The following is a 15,574-nucleotide window of genomic DNA, read 5'->3' as shown; positions in this document are numbered from 1 at the left end:
TATACATGAAATAATAGGAAACAATATACATGAAATAATAAATAGGATAGAATACAAGAACAAATATTTAAAATATATACAAGTTGGAAACAAATGTACAACTACTTAAATAGTATTAATAAAGTAAATAATAAAGTAACCCTATTGTGCAAGTTGCACTTAGTGCAGTTGCGATGTACTGTACATGGGTCTTATCTAACACTCAGTGATGAAGTGTTAAAAAGTTTTATTGCCTGTGGTAGGAATGATTTCTTGTAGCGGTCCGTGCAACGGAGCCTCTTAGAGAAGCTGCTCCTCTGTTGGACCAGTGTGGGGTGGAGAGGGTGGTCGGGGTTATCCATGATAGATAACAGTTTGTTCAGGACCTCCTCTCCACCACAGCTTCAAATGCCTCCTGTTTGCAGCCAATTACGGAGCCAGCCTTCCTGATCCGTTTGTTCAGTCCGTTTGTGTCGCTGGCTCCGATGCTGCTTCCCCAGCAGATGGCGGAGGAGAACAGAGCGCTGGCCACAACAGACTGGTAGAACATCTCCAACATTCTGCTGCACACGCTGAAGGAGCTCAGCTTCCTTAAGAAATAGAATCTGCTCATCCCCTTCTTGTAAACAGCAGTGCTGTTGATTTTCCAGTTCAGCCTGTTGTCGATGTTGACACCCAGGTATCTGTACTCCTCAACCATGTCCACATCTCCCCCCAGAATGCAAAGGGGCTGTGGAGCCGTTCCCTTCCTCCTAAAGTCAATCACCATCTCTCTGGTCTTGTCCACGTTCAGCAGCAGGTGATTCTTACCAGCCCACTCCACAAAGTTGTCCACCAGCGCTCTGTACTCTCCCTCCTGTCCATCCCTTATACACCCAACAACTGCAGAGTCAGAAAACTTCTGTAGGTGACATGACTCTGAGTTGTACTGGAAGTCTGTGGTGTATAATGTGAACAGAAAAGTAGACGGCACAGTACCCTGTGGAGCCCCCGTACCACTCATCACCACATCATACAGAACACGGTCCAGATGGACAAACGGTGGTCTGCCTGTCAGGTAGTCAGTGATCCAGGAGACTGTGGGTGCACCGACACCCATCAGCTGCAGCTTCTCACCTAGTAGCAGTGACTGGATGGTGTTGAATGCACTGGAGAAATCAAAAATGTGATTCTCACAGTGCTGCCACCGCCATCCAGGTGCAAATGAGCTCGCTGCAGAAGATGGATGACAGCGTCATCCACTCCCAGACACCTTCATTAGATGGGATGTGAGAGCCACTGGGTCCTTAAGGCCAGATGGAGTCAACTTCTTGGGGACCGGCACAAGGCAGGACATCTTCCACAGCAGCGGCACCCTCTGCAGGCTCAGGTTGAAAAGATACTGGAGAACAACAGACAGCTGACTGGCGCAGGTCTTCAGGTCCCTGGGGCTGATGCCGTCTGGGCCGGCAGCCTTGCGCTGGTGAAGCCTCTCCAGCTCTCTCCTCACCTGGCCATGTATGATTGAAAATCATGGGGGGTGCTTGAAGTGTCTGTGGGGGGAGATGAAATGTACTGTAGCGGTGGGGGGAGTGGGCAACCACAGGGGAGTGAGGTGGGAGCAAGAGAGGGAGGGGAGGAGGCAGTGTGTGGGTGTTGGTGGAGTGGTAGAGGAGGCAGGGGATGGCTATGAGCTAAACCTGTTAAAGTAACATGTCAGCTTGTTTGCTCTGTCATGGCTGCCTGGTGTTTGTCTTCTTCTACCCCCACACCCGGTGATCTCTTACATCCCTGTCCACACCTCCCTCATATTGTTCTGTTGCAGCCTGGTCTTTAAATGTGCAGTATACTAGGGCTGTCTTTGCAGGCAGGCGCGGAGCTGGAAACTTTATACATTGTTCGTCTGCTATTTCATTACTAAATTCACCTCTGAGACTTTTTTATGCGAGAAATCAACTATGTAGAGCTCAAATATGGGCCGTTTTACGAAAATGAATGGCTAATTGCAAATTTAGTCCGACTGTGTCGGATTTCAGAAGCTCCACAGTCTGAAGTGACCGCCGGCCATTGCCTGCCGGGGTCGCTGGCATGCCGGTCAGCCTGTCCACTTTCACAGACCCGCTGTGAACTGGCTGGAGCTCTATCAGGACACTCACGGACAAGAGGCGTTTAGTTCCCCGATCGTTTGTTTAAATAACACAACACACATATCCATTATAAGATTAACTGGAACCTGTGGTTTTTCAAAGTTATAATGCTCCACGAGAGATTGTGGGCGTAATGTAACAAGCTCGCTGACCGGGCTGTCACTCACACACACCGGCCACGGAGCAGACAGGGAGAGCAGCAACCCAGGAAATGGACAGCGGCCGACACGAACACACACGCCTATTACCTCGATAATAAAGCCATAAGGTAGGCTATCTTTCAACTCCGGACAGCGCCACTTTTCACAAATACAGATAGGATTGGAGATGAGAAGTTTAACTGACACGTAACCACTGCGCTCACACGCTCCACTTAGCAACAACTGCAATGTTTAATTTTAAATGAATGTAGCCTACTGGCAGTCTAGCACCCACGGTATCGACCTATAATACCATTCGAATTTATTTTTTTGAAATTAGTTTTTAAGTAGGAAAAATATTTATGTAAAGAGATATAGTAAAATAAAAAGTGCAGGCTAATTTTACTGCTTAAAATGCTAGTTAACATTAGTAATTAAACTTAAAACAGCGAATGTAAGTCGAAACTGCCTGCGAGCTTCTCCTGTACTATACGGTAATTCCTCTACTATGCGACAGTAAGTCGCGTGGTGATGACACAATTGTTGGTCTATTTTTACAAAAACGTCTGCTACGGAGCCATAAATGTGAGATACAAGGTAATGGAGCCTTTTATACATTGTCGTGTTTCTTTAGAAATAAACAATGGACAAATAGAGTCTTCGCTTCAGATGTAAAGTTATTCTCTGTCAAAGTGACGCCAAAATGAATGGCAGTCAATGGGATGCTAACGGCGGGTGATGGCTTGTTAGCCTACAATCTCCCCATAGGAGGTACGCTTTCCAGATGCTCACTTACCCCCTTGCCTATACAGTCAGGAAGACAAGTCGTGTGCATATCATCCGCTGGAATTTAAAAACTCCTCACAGTCCTTGTGTGGACAGGCTGCCGCTGGACAAGAGTAACATACTTAGGAGACAGCAAGGCAAGGTTGTGATCCGATTTGCCAAGGGGGGGGAGGGCAGTGGCACTAAATGCATCCATGGCATTTGCATACAAGAGGTCCAGAGTTTTATTGTCTCTAGTGGGGCAATTAATATATTTTTGAAAGTCCGGGAGTGATTTGTCCAGTGAAATGTGATTAAAACCCCCAGTGATAACCATGAAGGCATTGGGCTGCTGCGTCTGAAGTTGTGAGACAGTGGTGTGAATGACATCAGCAGCTGCCTCCGCATCAGCAGATGGTGGAATGTAAACCGCGATCACTATGGCGGATGTTGACTCCCTCTGCAGATAGTACGGACGCAACCCCACAGCCTGCAGTTCAATGTCCGGGCTACAGAAACCTTCACATTCACATGTCCGGGATTGCACCACTTTTAATAAATTGCACATGTGGCACTTCGTAGTTTATGTGGCTTATTTGAAGCTAATGTACTTCTTCTTTATGATAATTGCTGTTTTGACTTTGTACCTATATGCTTAAATGCACTTATTGGAAGTCGCTTTGGATAAAAGCGTCACCTACAGTATTTACATTACATGCAATGAAATGTAATTTTCTGTCTCTGTCCTCGCAGGTAGCCGAGCGAGCACTGTACTTCTGGAATAACGAGTACATTCTCAGCCTCATCGAGGAGAACATTGACAAAGTCCTTCCAATCATGTTTGGTAGCCTGTACAGAATCTCCAAAGAGCACTGGAATCCGTAAGTACTCCAGTCTGGAGACATTTGTTTTGGCAGAGCTGTCTAACTAATCATTTACATACAGTAACACGTGCTGAGATAGATTATCATGGTAACACCAGAAGATTCCGATCCTCTGCTTTATAAAAAATAAACCGTATTACAGAGAGAATCTGAGCTCAAAGGTCCATTTAATGATGCAACCGCACGTGGGAATAATTAGCTATTGGAACTATTGGATTTGAAATATTGTTCAAGAATGAACATCGATGCACAGAAACCTGCTGTACAGTTGCCGTCATGTGATGCTCTTTAAACTGTGTTAACACGGCATGGCACGATGTCTCACACGGCCTTACTATTGTGCTCGGACATAATGTTAATATTAACCTCTGCATATATTTTCCTGTATATCTCTTTCTTTTCTTTTTACCAGTCCTTCCTTCCTAATTATTGTTTATCTAGAATTCATGTAATGAGTGTGTTATTTGAAGATGCTTCTGTCAGCTTTTAACTGTTTTTATTGAAGTTATCTAGGCACAAACACAGCAATAACGCATATAAAGTTACAATTTCTCCTTGTACCATGAGACGAACAAAGCAAAGAAGACGAGAATGAAAACCATAATACTAAAAATGATAACGATAAAAGATCTTAAGACACAAGAGGAAGAAAATGTAAGCCGCACAGCCTGAATTACAGTCAAAAGTTCATCCAATTCCATAACAAGTGATCAAGATATCATCCAGTTCCTTCAACAGTGTCAGGTTCTCTGTACAGATTAATCATTGTTATCCAGAGAACTGTAGAAAAAGTGCCAGATTTTCCTAAATTTATGAAGCTTATTTTTTTGTGAAATAACTAGGCTGGGTAGTTACGTTTATATTCTTTTAACGATCAGTTCACTTGTTTTACAGTTCCCCCTCAACCCTGGTGGTATCCAGTCATGCAGATAGTTTTGGTTCAATAAACGCAGGTTTTGAGATTTATTCAGCCACATTAACACAACGGAGGTGAAAGGAATTTTGTTTGTGGTGGTGCTGATGTTGTTGATGATGATGACATAATATTCACCATATTCCCCATACGTGACCTAACCACTGAATGAACACTGACGGAAGACACCGAGTTAAACCTTGATGTCCACTGTTCATGAGTGTAATGTTTAATGCTAAGTATCTCTGCTGTGTTGCAGGACAATCGTAGCTCTGGTCTACAACGTGCTGAAGACACTGATGGAGATGAACTGCACGCTGTTTGATGAGTTGACCTCCTCCTATAAAGCAGACAGGCAACAGTAAGTAACAGCATGGACTGTGAATCAGACAGATTATCTCATAATGTTGAACACCAACTGGGCCAATTTCTGTAGTTGTCCCTGATGACACAAAAACAGTTTGTCATGAACTCTATCTAAGAAATGTTAACTTCTCTTTCTTAAAGAAACAATCAGTGTAGCATCTTTTAGACCTGCTCCTCAGGATCCAAAGTACTGTTGGTTTTTTTACCTGCCAGTTAAACCCTTTCAGTTATATTCACCTTGAAAACCACATGTTAACTTGATTTGACAAGCACTGTGAATTGTGGGATCTTTCTAAATCATGTCCATTCGACTGAATCTGCCACAGGTGGACTCTAGATATATCTCAAGGATCTGAGGAGCTCAAGGAGTGCCATAGCAAAAGGTCTCGATTCCTATGCAAATGAGAGTTGCAAATTAGAAATGCAAATTAAAGTTACTTACTTTTAGTTTTACCTGCCTCACTGACAGTGAATTTGCCTGATGTGTTGGTCAATGAGCATCAACTGTTTTTTTTTCGGTCATGCCATTTCCCCAATGGTTAGAACCACTGGATTGAAGTTTGGAGGAGGCGTCCCTTGCCAGGTTTACTAGTTGCTTCTAGTTTATGGTGTCTTGCACTGCGGGGATGAGTGCAGACTGCTTAGTTTTACATTTGGCAGTCTCTGTGATGTTCAAAGAAGTCTTTTGAGGGGTTCGCAAAAGTCAGGGACACCTAAGAAGATTTTTTTTTTTGTAGGGCTTAATTGTCATATTGGAAACGTGACAAAATATTCAATTGATGGCCAGAATTTGTGTCATTTGCTTTTAATATTTTGTTGTCTTCCCAGGGAGAAGAAGAAGGAGCAGGAGAGGGACGAGCTGTGGAAGAAGCTGGACGAGTTGAGGCTCAGCAACACCAATCTGTTCCAGAACAACAGCCGCGGGCTCCCTTGTGTCCAGAACAACAACAACAACAACAACAACAACAACAATAGTAATAATGACAACCAAGACAAGAGCGCTGAGGCTGCAGCCGTCGCCACAGACAACAAAGATCCTGAGGTCAAAGATCCTGACGTCAGTGTGGCAGCCAGTGAGAGCACCCCATGTGCCAAATGACACCGGATGTCAGTTTTTTATTCCGTAACGGTTTGACATTGTGTTCAGGACTGTCAGGAGAGGATTAACCGAGGCAGAAAAACACAAATTACACCTCAACAGTATATTAAATCTACTTAGAGTTACTTAGAATTTCTTTGGCAGAAAAAAAAAAAAATTATATATTTCAACTTAAGACTATTTTTGGATGTTACAGTGTGGCTGCAGTATATTGTTTATTTGTCTGATCAAAGATTTATCCTTTCACATTTAGTTTCTTAACTGAAAATGATTTTTTTTTTTTTTTTTGTTATATTCATTGTACTTAGGAGGGGAGAAAATAATGACTTGAATTCAATGTTTCCGATTGTGCTGCACTTAGACAAGCTGAATAGCTATTTAAAGATGTCTATTTTTTAATGTGCTTTTCCTTGTTGCTGCCAACACTTGGGTGCAAACCTTAAGGAAGAAGGGAACTGCAGACTTTGGGAGTATTTGGGGGCAGATGGGACCAGATCCATAATTAGATAATTAGTGTCCATTGATGTATAGAAAAGGAGTGTTATCGGGAGCAAAAGCTACAGGACAGCTAGAGAATGGGAGGTGCATGGCCAAAAAAAGATGAATCCTAAAGAAGAATAATCCCAGATTGATATCTCTGTAAGTGTCTCTAGTTAGGACTATGAAGTTAAAACTTGTTCACAATTAGGGTCAATGTCATATTTGTGAGATTATTTTGTTTTGTTTCGGGTGTTGATAAATATTTTTTTTATCTGGGTCAAAACGTGAAGCTAACAGGTGTAACACAACACCTGCATTTATAAGATTACACTAAAATATTGAGACAGGGCTTTCAAGGATGGAAACATTTTTCAGCCTGACTGGAAATGAATGAATGTTTCGACATTTTGGGGATCAGACTTATCGGCTTTCTTGCTGAGAATTAGATGAGAAGATTAATACCGCTCTATATGTTTGTACTGCAAATATGAAGCTACAGTCTGCAGCTGGTTAGCTTAGTATAGCATAACGGCTGGAAACAGAAGGAAACCGCTAGCCTGGCTCTTTCTAAAGCTGTGTTCAGACCAACTTGAGCCCTGGAAAAAAAACGAGTCATCCAGCAAGGCACTGCATTGGCCAATCACATACATGCAGGCACACATTCCTGGTAGATTACCTCACAATTGTTGTGACCAAAGATAAAATAGTTATTTTACAAAAAATAGTACTTATTTTTACTTTCCAGAGGTATAAAATCCTGTCTGTGGGTATTACAAACCGTTTAAACACATTATTCTGTTGCTCCACCTGGATTTCCTGGAGCATATTTCATTGTCTCACTGGTACCTTAAACAACACGCCCCCACCAATGCAGCCCCAACGACGTGTAAAACTCTCAATTTACCATTTTAAGGGGCCGTTACGCACTGGACTATTCCTGAATTGTTTTTACATTTGATTGTTCATATTCATTAAACAAACATGCTCATTATTGAGCTTTAGAGGAGATGGGAGGCAGATTTTGATACTTTTGGACAGAGCCAGGCTAGCAATTTTTTTTCCCCCTTTTTCCAGTCTTTATGCTAAGCTAAGCTAACCGGCTGCTGGCTGTAGCTTCATATTTTCCGCGCAGACATGAGAGGTGTCGATCTTCTCGTCTAACTCTCGGCATGAAATTGAATACGAGTATTTCCCAAAATGTTGAACTATTCCTTTTAAAAGTAGTAGATTAAGAAATAAAAACATATGAGACCTACAGTACTATATTTTTGACATGGCAAATATTTTTGAATGTTTCATTTTGAAGATAGATTATGATGGGATGCGCTCGAGTGTATATTTGTTGAGTGCATATATGTGTATATGTTAGTTTGGAGGCTACTTAAAGGGATATGCCACTCAATTTAAGATTTTCTGTACAGTATATTGTTTCCGTGGTCTAGGAAAAGTGCAGTCAGTGCTTAGGAACATAAATGGTTTTCTGTCACAGCTGAAAAGCAAAGACGTACACTTGTCTTACCACTTATCTGGTATTTTGCAATGCACTGAGGCTGATGTTGTGTATTGTGCGTTTTAATATCCAAACATGGCTCAATATGAAGTAGTTATATCAAAAAAATGAACGCTTAAACACCAGAAAATCCAAGTAATCTTTACCATCAATGCCTGTTCACTCCCTGCATCTCCAGACTTCATAACCTCACATTTGCTTTTAGATTCTGACGTTGACGCTGAGTTGATAAAAGTATTCATAAACTTTATCTGACTGCCGTAGATCATAGGAACGACTTTTTTTTTTTAAATTGAATGGTGTTCCCTCTGAACCCTGAGTGTCTGCTAGCTAACTTCTTATAAGTTCATATTTTTAGGTCCAGTCTTTCTGATGCCTTTCTGTCAGTACAGCATTCCAACCTCTGTGACGTTATATAAAACTGTTTGGGGAACCTGTTTTGTAATCGCAGATCTTATTTAGGTTTCACCATCAATTAAAGTCTACTTTATCTTTCTACTCAAAGCATAACCATCAGTGTCTTTTTTTCCCCCCTCCTCTCACTTAGTGTGTTGAATTGTAGCACATCAAAGAGGGCATATGGTGCAATGTTTGTCATCAGCATTGTGCCCCATGAAAAGTTATTGTTGGCGGCGTATATAACAAATGCATTTCTTTATTTAAAAAAAAAAAGAAAAGTAAAAAAAATCTTAATGTGTACATAATCTTTATTTTTATCAGGTTGTCTTTTTATGTGTCCTTTGAAGTTATTTATATTTATAAGGTGTAAAGTCAGTGGTGGAAATAGTACTATGATCCTTTACAATACCAATACAACAAGCAGCAGCTGTAATAGTTATCGGTGCTCTTCAGAAACTAGAAGATTCTACCATAGCAATCATTACAGCTCATTTAATGACAACCTGTAATTACAGCTCATTCTCTGCATTGCAGTAATAACTGGAAAGGGCAATCGTTAAATGTTATTTGTTCCTCTTGTGCTTTTCCTGCTATGAAATATGTTGGATTTTGTTTTGGATCACTGACAGTGTCAGAATCATTTGAGGTTTATAAAAGTATAGGGTCCAATTCAAATAATGAATATGATGTTACAGCTCACTGAGGGAGAAACAAATAGGTTACTTTATTTTGAGTGCACAAATAAGTATAATTTTAAGTAATGATTTTCAGGTAGGTGGTGGTTGGGAGTATTTAGGGCTTTTACCGTTCTTGTACAGCAAACTGAAAATATTTATATCTTTTATGATACTCATTTTGTGCACACACACACACACACGCTTGTATATATATAAATGGAAACAATATATCATTTACAGGATCTAATCCAACTAATTGGAGGTTAAACTCGCTATCTTTAGCCTATTCAAGCATTCGGTGTTCCTTCCTCGCCCATCAGATAGGTATGCTGTCCGTTTGTCGCCTCTGGGGCTCCGTACCTCCTGAAGGAGCAACACCTTTTCCTCCAGAGAGTTTAAAAGCATGCACGCGCGGCGCCTCCATGCTTTTCACGGAGCAGGTTAGCTCGCGCTGTGAATTACCATGGTGACACACCCGCCTGCATAAAAGCCTCGGTGCACACATCTCACTTTGTGAGTCCGGATTTTAGCCGTGACAACATCGTCAGAAACAGCTCAATGGCTCTGAACTCCTCTGAAGACAACCGGACCATCTCTGCCTTCACCTCCAAACTGACCCCAGCGGCTGACATATGTGTTGGACTGGTCATCCTCTCCGTCGGTACGTACATTTATCATTTAGGCCTCACCTGAAAACATATTAAACACTATGACAAGAGAGAGGACATATAAAGCCTAACAGAAATATATATAGGCAAGGTTAAGTTAAAAAAAAAAATGTAAATGTAAATTCTACTTATTTTACAGCGAAACAATCCAAATCATTATTCTAAATAGCCGAAACAATATAGAAATGATGCTAGTTTGCTGAAATACAGGAAACAAATTGATTTGGTATTTAATGTAAAAGAGCACTTTTTCTTTTTGAAAAGTAGGACTTTGACTATTTTGTTTACTTATTTTATTTATGTTTTCTTTTATGGTTAGGTTTATATGTTATGTTATAATCACTTTTTTATTTATATATGTATGTAAGTTTATGTATCACTATTTTTATAACCTTTTTCTACCATATTGCCTGTATCTGTTGCTGTATTTTTTGTTTTCCTTTCTTTTAAATCTATTTTCTCATATACACAAATGGAAACGTTTATGTATCTTACTTATTGTTATTGCACTGTAAGTAGGCTAAGCGTCTTTCAATTAAACACATCTTTACAAGAAAAAAGACCACACGTTTTTTTTTTTTTGTTTAAAGATTTTACAGGACATTCAGCCTTTAATGGAAAGAACAGCTTGATATGAAAAGGGAGAGAGAGGGGGATGACATGCAGGATCATCACAGGTTGGACTCGAACCCTTCTGCATAGAGGAATACAACTCCATCTGCGCCTGCTCTACCAACTGAGCTACCCCGGCCACAACTCTATACATGTTTAATCACAGAAAATGTTTGACATGTTTAATCTGCACTTGGATCATAATGCATCAAATGGTTTTTTTTCTTTCAATACAAGTAAAAAAAACTGATTTTTGGCTCATGGCTCAATTTTCAAAATCAAATTTAATTGAATTCAGCTCTTCTATACCTAACTCCTTGATCAAGGTTTGCCATTCATGGATGTGCACTTGCATGTTTAGTCATTAGACTAATTACACTTGTGTATGAGTAATTAGACTAAAGTGTGTGTGCACTTGCATTCTGTATTCATTTTCAAGGATGTTCTTTGATTAATTGTGCTTGTTGTCCTAGTGGCCAAACGAAAATCAGTTAATGCAGTTTGAATTTTGAGCAGAAATAATGTTTTGCTCTTCTTTTTAGTTCTGCTCTCTGTTCTGGGAAATGGGCTGGTTCTGGTGATTTGTTACCGCAGGAGGAAGAAGATGGTGGGCTCAGAGCTGCTGTGCGTCAACCTGGCCGTGGTCGACTTCCTCTGCTGCATCTGCTTCTACCCGCTCTCCATCCTGTCCTCTTTCCACCACGGTTGGCTGGGAGAAAACATCACATGTGTTTATTACGGCCTCGGCTGCTACATCTTTGGCCTGTGTGGCATGTTCACCATCGCCGCCATCAGCATGATCCGCTACCTGAAGACCTGCCACAGATCGGTTTACGGTTAGGGCAGCTTGTTGTTGTTGCTTGAAGGGATGTTGACAAAGGGTTCAAGGGCAGCATAGATACAGATATTTTAATTACTTAAGACATTGTTTGGTAGTTTTACAACAAATAATCCTTCTCTAAAGCTTTCCACAAAGCCCGTCATGCTCCATATAAGACGCGAAGGTGAAGCGAATTAAGGCATGGCGTTGCATAACCTTTTTATTTACTTAACTTGCTCTTTCTTCCTTATGTCAAGATGTCAGAAGTTACATCAGAATTCATCTTTTATGCTTCAGCAACTATTTTTAGAAGGCACAAATGTCATATTAAACTAAAATTTCTGTGTAAAGAACATGTCTGTGCATGCGTAAATATCCACATTAATGATGTTACCGTGATAGAGCCAGATGTTGACAGAACTGATGTGTCTCCTTTTACTAAAAACTGCTGGGTTTGTTTTTCTGTAATCATATAGCTTGAGATTTACTTTTCTTAAAAAAATTACACTTAATAAAAAATCAGCTAATAATTTGTTAAAAATAACACCATCCATATTTTAAAAAAACGGTGTACTGTACATGACCAAAAACAAAGGATTCATCATTGATTTCACTCACTTTAGTTACAAAGGAGAGACAAAGATGAAAGCAGAGAGAACAGTCAAATAAAGTTTTTTTTAAAGAAATCGTTTGACATTTTGTGAAAAATAGTAGAAGTGTATTTTCTTTCTTGCTGAGATTTAGTTGAGAAGATTGATACCACTCTCGTGTCTGTAAGGAAAAGTTATGCTACAGCCAGCAGCTAGTTAGCTTAGCAGAAGGACTGTAAACACAGGGAAATAGCTAGCCTGGTTCTGTCCAAATGTAACAAAATCTGCCTACCATCACCTCAAAAGCTCACTAATTAAAACATATTGTTTGTTAAATCTTGACGTTTTTTTTTTTTTAACCTTTGGACAGAGCCAGGCTAGCTATTTCCCCCCGTTTTCAGTCTTCATGCTCAGCTAAGCTAACTGGCTGATGGCAGTAGCTTCATATTTCCACACAAATATGAAAGTCAATTTTTTTCATCTAACAAGAAAGTGAATAAGCAAACTTGCCAAAATGTCTGTGCCTTTAGGCACTAAGGCAGCTGAGACATCGAATGTATACAATGTGTAACTCAGCAGTAATACTATTGGATAACTAAGTGTTTTTTTTTCACAGCTGTGTGGCTGAAAGGAGCTAACATCAACATAGTGTGCTGTTCCACCTGGCTCATCGCTGCTGTGTGGTCCAGCTTCCCTCTGTTTGGCTGGGGCAAGTACGTCCCTGAGCCGTACGGACTGTCCTGCACTGTCGCCTGGAGGGGTTATCATACCTCAGCCAAGGATGCCTTCTACGTCATCTGCTCCTTCGCCTGCTTCACAATGGTTCCTATCCTCCTCATCGTGGTGTCCCAGTGTCAGATCCTCTACAAGGTGTCTCGCTTCTCCCACTTGCTGTCTGCGAGACACATCTGCAACAACCGGCGATACGCTGAAAAACAACTCTCCGTGGTGAGCAAACGCAAGTTTTTTGGGGGGCTACTTCCTTGCCAGGAGCAGTGACTACCTGAAATCTAGGTATATAGCTATGAGGACTTGAGACATACTCTTGGACTTGACTGCTCTAAAACTTATTTGAGATTTGATTTGACTCTCTATCAATTTGTTTGAGACTCAAGTAGAAAACAGAAACATTTAAGTCTCAGGTTTTAACCTGGTAAGAAAAGACATGATGGGACTTTCTCTAAACAACTTGAGACATGATTGGAGACTTGACTTTTCCCAAAATAATCTGAAAACAGCTCTGGTGTCAGTGCATATTAAGGCTGGGTACCAGTACCAATAGGGTTACCCTTAAAGGGATACTAATACCAATAGGGTACTTTTTTTTAATTCTACTTCATTCGATAACCATCATGTGAATGGAAGCATACAGTTGTGTAAAATGTATTCTGTGGGCGCGACTTCACCACACACTGTATGGGTTGTAGTTGCTGCGGTAGTGGGCCAATCACACGTCGCATTAAATAGAAGAACACTTGCGGTGATTGGCTACAAGCAAAACCATACAAATAGTGTTTTTTGTCTAGATCTATATACTAACAAAGCCCTGAGGTTGAAGGTAATTTCCTGCTAAATAGATCCTCTTGTCTGGCAAACAAAGCTTTTTTACATGACATATTTTTTCTTCTTAGAATTCCTTAGAAGTATACAAAGAATTGTAAACAAGATATACACTGTACTATATTTAGATAAAATTAGAAATGATCTCTGGTGGACACATTTTATAATAGAGACAGTCAAGGGTGTAACTTTGGTGTGAGAAGTAGGGGGGACACAAAATAGGGGGTCTGGGGGTCCTCCGCCGAAAAAAGGTTTTCTATTTGAATCATATTTCCTGCATTTCCACACAAGTTTAGAGACTATGATGATACAAAATCCGGAAAATAATTAAGTTGGTCGTAATTATAGATTCTTCCAGAAAATAAGAAAGAAAAAGATGTCTTACTTTCTTTATTGTTTAAAATAGGGGCAGATCACCGAGACCTATAAATAAAATAATATCAAACGAATACACAAACAGGAGTTTGAAAAGTGGAGTGGACATGTCCCCCCCTGTCCCCAGTGGAAATTACGCCCTAGGAGACAGTTAACCAAATCAACCAAACCATTTGGATAGTCAAATTCTTTGGCTTGTGACCTGATAAACAAAGCAATGTCTACTTTTTGTCAAAGTTGCATGTGTCTACTGGTTAAGAAAGGTCAGCCACGGAGGGATTTGTTGATTGTTTTTCTCTTTTTTTTATTTGAATACATTTTAGAGGCATGAAAAGTTAACGTTATCTAGTACTTCACTTAGAAAGAGCAAAGATTAGATGCTCTTGTTGCTCTTGTGCACAGTCTCCTAGGAAACAAGCTGTATGGGACTACAGCCCTCTGTTACTAGTGTGCTTCATGAGAAATGATTCATTAAGTTTCACATTTTTACAGCGCAATGACAGTATCAGTGTAGTAATCTTCTGTAATATGTTACTTCCTCTTCCAGATGTTTTTCTGCATCAGCCTGGGTTTTGTAATTGCCTGGGCGCCGTACACTATTGTGTCATTCCTCTTCATTTTCCACAAGGGGAGCCAGTACATGGCTCCTGAGGGCTTTGTGTTCCCCGCCCTCTTCGCCAAAAGCTCCCACATCTACAACCCGTTCATCTACTTTTACTTTAACAAGCCTTTCCAAAAGGAGCTTCGCTGCCTGCTCCTCTCTTTCTGGCCCAAGTTGGGAGGAAACCAAGTGGGCGTTGACATTGCTGAAGTCCACCAATATCCCATCCACATTCAGCTCCAGGAAAGAGGCTGCGTCCAAAAGAAGAATGTTGATTTATCTCGGGTCATAACTCACAGCAAGAGCAAGGGCAAAGGCAAAGAAAAAGACGCACGCCAACAGCAATCATGTCCTGAGCAGGCCGGTGACAGCGAAGAATGCCCCCACCATCTTGGACAATAAACCTGCCAAAGGCTCCCTGTTTGTCTCTCTATGAACTCTGACTGTCAGTGTTGATACAGAGACAGGTATGGTGGCCCGAAGGTCAAAACACAAAAACATTTCACAAAACATTTTAGAAAACAAAACAACAGTTCACAAAACACAACAGCAAAGAACAAAACGACATTTGGTGAGACCCAAACCGGAAAAGGTAGGTATGTATTGGACAATGATTCCTTGTTGCTGATTGGATGCCCTGGCTGTCAGTCTGTGACAAACGGAAATTCTTCTTCTTCTTTTGGATTTAAGGCAGACTGGTGCCCTGAAGTAGTCCTGGCAAACTCGATTCCTTTTAAGGATTCAGGTTATTCTGATTCACTCACTAAACTGATCCGGGTTGTGCGAGTCACTTGAGTCACTTGAGTCACTTGAGTCAGTATTGCTAGCTTGCAATGTTTCGGACTGTCTGCTCGACCTAATTGCATTTATACATACTACATTTATACACTACAGACCTACAGTAGGCCTAGCTAGGCTACGTGCAGAACATTGTATGTTATTTCAGAAGTGAAAGAATGGCTTTTGTTGTGGATTTGCTTTACCTTGAGCTCGAGGAGAGACCTCGCTCG

General features: G+C 40.8%; 2 protein-coding genes across 3 annotated transcripts in view; both read left to right on the top strand.

Moving 5' to 3' along the window:
* ppp2r5a (protein phosphatase 2, regulatory subunit B', alpha isoform) overlaps positions 1–8,772 on the top strand; it is a 43,296-nt gene extending 34,524 nt beyond the window's left edge. For both annotated transcript variants that reach the window (XM_031322526.2, XM_031322524.2), the window contains exons 11-13: positions 3,764–3,891; positions 5,067–5,168; positions 6,002–8,772. In XM_031322526.2, coding sequence (XP_031178386.1) covers positions 3,764–3,891; positions 5,067–5,168; positions 6,002–6,272 — 501 coding nt within the window. In that variant the 3' untranslated portion in view covers positions 6,273–8,772. The remainder of the gene's footprint in view (positions 1–3,763; positions 3,892–5,066; positions 5,169–6,001) is intronic.
* Positions 8,773–9,437: 665 nt separating this feature from the next.
* Positions 9,438–15,292, top strand: opn8c (opsin 8, group member c). The gene is given in 5 exon segments (XM_035995544.1): positions 9,438–9,999; positions 11,161–11,454; positions 12,645–12,976; positions 14,511–14,882; positions 14,884–15,292. Coding segments are annotated over 5 exon segments (1,218 nt in total). The 5' UTR covers positions 9,438–9,896; the 3' UTR covers positions 15,001–15,292.
* Positions 15,293–15,574: the final 282 nt, after the last annotated feature.

Source organism: Sander lucioperca, chromosome 19 (genome assembly GCF_008315115.2).
Source record: "Sander lucioperca isolate FBNREF2018 chromosome 19, SLUC_FBN_1.2, whole genome shotgun sequence".
Taxonomy (NCBI): domain Eukaryota; kingdom Metazoa; phylum Chordata; class Actinopteri; order Perciformes; family Percidae; genus Sander; species Sander lucioperca.
Note: the sequence above shows the minus strand (reverse complement) of the source record. Positions and strands in the feature narration are given on the sequence as shown.